This window comes from Durio zibethinus, chromosome 24, assembly GCF_047325235.1.
Source record: "Durio zibethinus cultivar Kanyao isolate XHJ-2024 chromosome 24, ASM4732523v1, whole genome shotgun sequence".
NCBI lineage: Eukaryota > Viridiplantae > Streptophyta > Magnoliopsida > Malvales > Malvaceae > Durio > Durio zibethinus.
In genome coordinates this window covers 1,979,716-1,984,634 of record NC_143185.1, presented here as the reverse complement: position 1 = coordinate 1,984,634, position 4,919 = coordinate 1,979,716, and the positions used below count along the sequence as shown (strand labels likewise).

At 27.5% G+C, this 4,919-nt stretch overlaps 1 protein-coding gene across 1 annotated transcript; it reads left to right on the top strand.

Annotated features, from left to right (window-relative positions):
* Positions 1 to 2,673: 2,673 nt before the first annotated feature.
* LOC111315929 (bidirectional sugar transporter SWEET7b-like) lies at positions 2,674 to 4,907 on the top strand. Its single transcript, XM_022917952.2, has 6 exons — positions 2,674 to 2,710; positions 3,133 to 3,169; positions 3,450 to 3,669; positions 4,229 to 4,387; positions 4,515 to 4,634; positions 4,735 to 4,907. Exons 1-6 carry the CDS (start codon positions 2,677 to 2,679, stop codon positions 4,864 to 4,866), a joined length of 702 nt encoding a protein of 233 aa, XP_022773687.1. The 5' UTR covers positions 2,674 to 2,676; the 3' UTR covers positions 4,867 to 4,907.
* The last annotated feature ends 12 nt before the right edge of the window (positions 4,908 to 4,919 follow it).

Below are 4,919 nucleotides of genomic sequence, written 5' to 3'. Positions count from 1 at the left end.
GAATCATATGAATGTGTAATCAGGGATGGATCTACAATGAGGTTAGTTAGGGCATAGCTGCCTTCACCGAGATCCTATATCTTTTAGATTTTGTTATAAAATTTGCTGAAAAATTTTAATTCTTCTATAGTTTGCCCCCATTGAAGAAGAAAAGAAATAAAAAATATATAACATCATCATTAATAATAGAAAGAATAAGAATATAATTGTAATAAAAATAAATTATTTTAAAAAATAATAAAATCTTATTTGTAAAAATAAATAAAAGTAATTTTTATATTCTAAAAAACTTTGTTTGTTCTTAACATATCATAATTTGTATATCTGAATTAAAGTTCCTATAGACTTTAGTCTTTCTATCCAACATTAATTTAATTTCCCCCGTCAAGTCATTCATTTCTTTTTTGTTTTAAAAGGGGGTAGAGCCCTACAACAAGGGAAGATGGGGGAGGCTGGGGTCGAACCCCAGCCTTGGTGTCTTCTTAAGGCTTTCTTGGCCACTAGGCCAAGAAGCTGAATATCTTGTTAAGTCATTCATGCCTCACTTGAATGCAAACAATATTTTATTTTATTTTTATTAAAATAATAATAATAATAATAACAATAATAATTAATAACTACTAATAATTAATAAACAAAATAAAAGAATGGTAGTTCATCAAAATTTTGAGTAAAATTTCATTATCTTTCATAAAAGTATTTTTTTCATCCATATTTTAAAATTTTACAATTATGATTCGCGAGTCATAATTTTTTTAAAAAAATTCACCATCCATTTATTTGTTATCAATAATTAAACAACCAAAGACGAAATCAGGTATAAAAAAAAGCCAAATAATAAATTCAACAGAAAAAATAAAGTCAAATAATAAATTTCATAGGAAAGAGTACTATACAAATAAAGATATTAAAAAAAATTTTTAAAAGGGGGCCATGGCCTATGCTTGCCCTTTAGCTATGCGCCTTCAAACAACTAACAAAAATGTTCATGCAAGCATCATCTATTAATTCTTATGGCTTGATGCAATCTATATTTTTAATTCAAGTAAGAAAAATCATGTCTAAGAAGTCAATCTCACACGAGCCACTCATTTTAAATGTATAAGATGAAAATTTTCTTGCCCATACTTACCCTACATGTCAATGGACCAAGCATTTGCATCAAATCCCATATATTAACAATTGATGCTTATATGAATATTTTCATTAATTATTTGACTGTTGATTGACAAAAAGATGGATAATGAAATTTTTTAAAAATCATGTATAATAAACATGGGCAAAATCAAATATAAAACAAAAAAAAAAGGTCAAACGATGAAATTGATAAAAAAAAAAGGCTTGAGACTATAGCTGTTAATTTTGTTTCAATATCGGTCATATCGATTGGTACACTTTAATTACACCAAAATATAGTACATCTAAAGATAATTTTTTATATTGGATTTGGTATTAGATAATATCGGTTATTTTTATTAGTTTTGACATATTTTTATGAATTTCGGTGAAATAACATGTTTCGGTCTATACGTGAATGTGAAATATGTTTTATAATTTTTAACTTGTATTTTTTATTTAATTATTTTTAACTTAATAAAAATAAAATTAATTGATAAAATAACTCTTAAAAGTTGAGCTTCTTTATTTTTTATTTTAATTTTTTTGTACTTTATTTTTTCAAACCAAAGTTTATGAGTATTTCAATTTTTTTTCAAGAAAATAATTATACATCTTTTATAAAGTTTAACAATCATAAAGTCTTAGTTAATTTTTTTCATCTATTTATTTTTATCTTAATATTTATATGAAAAATACTTATTTAAATATCATATGATCAGATTAAGTATTTAAAAATATCATAAAAATTTTATGATATTATTTCTTATACTTTTAAACTCATTTATTTAATTTTTAAATGTATTGTATATTTATTTTAATAATATTATAATGTATAAATTCAAATATATTTATAAATATATTTACATTAATCTAAAAAATTTAAAATAATATATCGAAACAACTAATACTAATATATACCATATTTTTTATAAAAAAATTAAATATTATCTGATATAATATTAACAACCTTATAAAATTTGAATTAATTTAAAATATTATTTTTGGGAAGTTGAATTAATCTAACAATGGGACAAGAATTCTAAACCCGGTGCTTTTAATCCAAAACATTAAGTAATGCTGACATGGCAAAAAGGTATTGGTCAAATGAAATTCGGAAAGCCAAAATCTTCTCTCAATGTAATTCGCAATGTATCGTATTCCGACAATGGCAGTCTTCGTAATTTCAATGAAAATTGATACCAATTGAATATCCTCCGCAACAATCAACTCGACAGTTGAAACGCCACGTCTCAACTTGTCCCCCATTTACCCAAAGCCACGACGCCATGCAATATGCATGCACAAAGAAAAATAAAATAAAACAAAATTAAAAAAAATAGAGATTAATTAGAATTTAATTAGGATTAATGGATAATTTTCGTTTTCAGAAAAGGAATTTTAGTTTAAAAAGGTAACATATCTTTTCAATAATTATTTTTGTTCCATATAGAAATCCTTCTTCAATTCTATCTCTCCCTCTCTTTATATAAATGTACGCATATAGTTTCACAGTTTCCTTAAAAAATTTTCTCTCTTTGCTGCTAAAAGCTTTGAAAGATGGGACTTGCGCGTAACATCGTCGGCATTATTGGTATCTCTCTCTGATCTGTTTCCGCTTTCTGTTTTTATTGGAATTTTTTGGAGTTTTTTTTTTTTCTCTTTTTTGTTGATTTATATATCAGCGAGGAGTTACTCGAGTTTTGCAGAAGTTTCGATGCATTGATCGGTGAAGATCGTTGTTTCGATAATCGTTTTCTCTTTTTTTCTTTTTTTTTGAATAAACGAAGATTTGATAGTTTTCAATTTTTATTTAAGTTTTTATTTTTTTATTCATATATAACGTTAAGTTTTTTCGTTAATGAATCTGTGAAGAATAGAGTATAAGACTGAAGATATATTCTACTTTTACTTGTTTTTCAGTTTTTATTTATTTCTTATAATTGTTTTTCTTTTTCTTTTTTTTTTGAGGATTTTTCGTCTTATTATTAATTTATATATATATTTTTTAAACAGGGAATGTCATCTCCTTCGGCCTCTTCCTCTCGCCAGTGTAATCTCACTCTCTCTGATTTTCTAATTATTTTTTATTTAATCTTACATTGCATAAATTAAACATTAAATACCAACATTTTTATAATCTCTTCATAGAATGACGATGTTTTTAGCATGTTAATTATAATTCGATATTGGTTAATTAGTTAATTAATTAATAAAATTATTTATCTTTTTATCCAACGAAAACAGTATTTTTTTTAAACGAATTCAAGTAAATTTTTTTTTCATAAATTGGTAAATATATAATTATTATTTGATGTTGTTGTTGAATACAGGCCAACATTTTACCGAATCCATAAGAAGAAGGCGGTGGAGGAGTTCCAGCCCTATCCTTACTTGTTCACGGTTCTGAACTGCCTTTTCTGGATGTTCTATGGTCTCCCTTTTGTTAAGAAAGATAACATTCTGGTCTTAACCATCAACAGCATTGGCCTTGGCATTGAGTTAATCTACTTAACCATATACTTCATTTATGCCAATGATCAGAGCAAAAGGGTATGAACTATATGAACCATTCTCTTAGTAATTAGCTCCTTCAATTTGCCACATCCCCGTATGAATGATAAATATAATTATATAACTCAACTAAATTAAATTTTAAATTACTGTTAGCCTAACAGTTTCAATATGCTAATGAATAACATAAAAAACATAATGGTTAGATATATGAATTTTATATGATTATTAGTACAATTTTTCTTTTTGTTTGTCATCATGGCCTAGACATTTATAAATTGAATGTAGGCATCAACATTGGTAAAATTTTAGGATGAGAATATATATGTTAGATTGCAAATACCCGTCAATATTTGGTAAAAATTTGGATGAGGATCTTTAGATTTTGGGTTTTTGCTGCCATTGCCATGTAGTTAATTAATTAGCCTATATATATATATGTATACATATATATATATATATAGCCAATCAGATTATTTTGAGTCTTGATCACTCTTGATTTGCTCATCAAAAAGACAATGAAAGTCAAAGCACCATGTTTAACTGAATCTAGCTAGTTGATCTAATACTATTAATTAATTCTTTCTACAATTTTCAGCGTCGTATAGGCATTTTCCTCCTTATTGAAGTACTTTTCACAGCAGTCATAGTTGTCATTGCAATGTTGGCCTTCAAGTTTAGGCACAGACATCTTTTTGTTGGAGTCGTATGTGATGTGTTTAACATCATAATGTACGCCTCACCTCTTGCCATCTGGGTAAAATCTCTCTCTCTCTCTCTCTCTCTCTCTCTCTCTCTCTCTCTCTCTCTCTCTCTCTCCATTTTTCCTTTCACCCTCACTTGTAAAATATTACTATTGGTTTTGATCTTATTGGGTTGAACAGAAAAAAGTCATCACGACAAAGAGTGTCGAGTACATGCCATTCTGGCTCTCAGTTGCCGGCTTAGCTAATGGGATCTGTTGGACAATATATGCCCTCATCAAGCTTGACGTCTTCATCCTGGTAAAATAAAACTTAGCAAAAATTACAAATAATCTGATTCTAATGATCAAATTAGGTTAAAAACTTGTTGACCCATTTATCTGGTTATGCATATTTACAGGTTAGCAATGGGCTTGGAGCCATTTTTGGGTTTATACAGTTGGGTTTATATGGTTACTACTACTTCCTTGGAAAGAGCAAAGATGATGGAAAGCCATCAGAGGTTCAGCTTTCTAGTCAGACTGCAGTCTGAAGTTTGCATTGAGAAGAACAGAGATATCATTGCCAGCTCCAAAGGGGACAAAA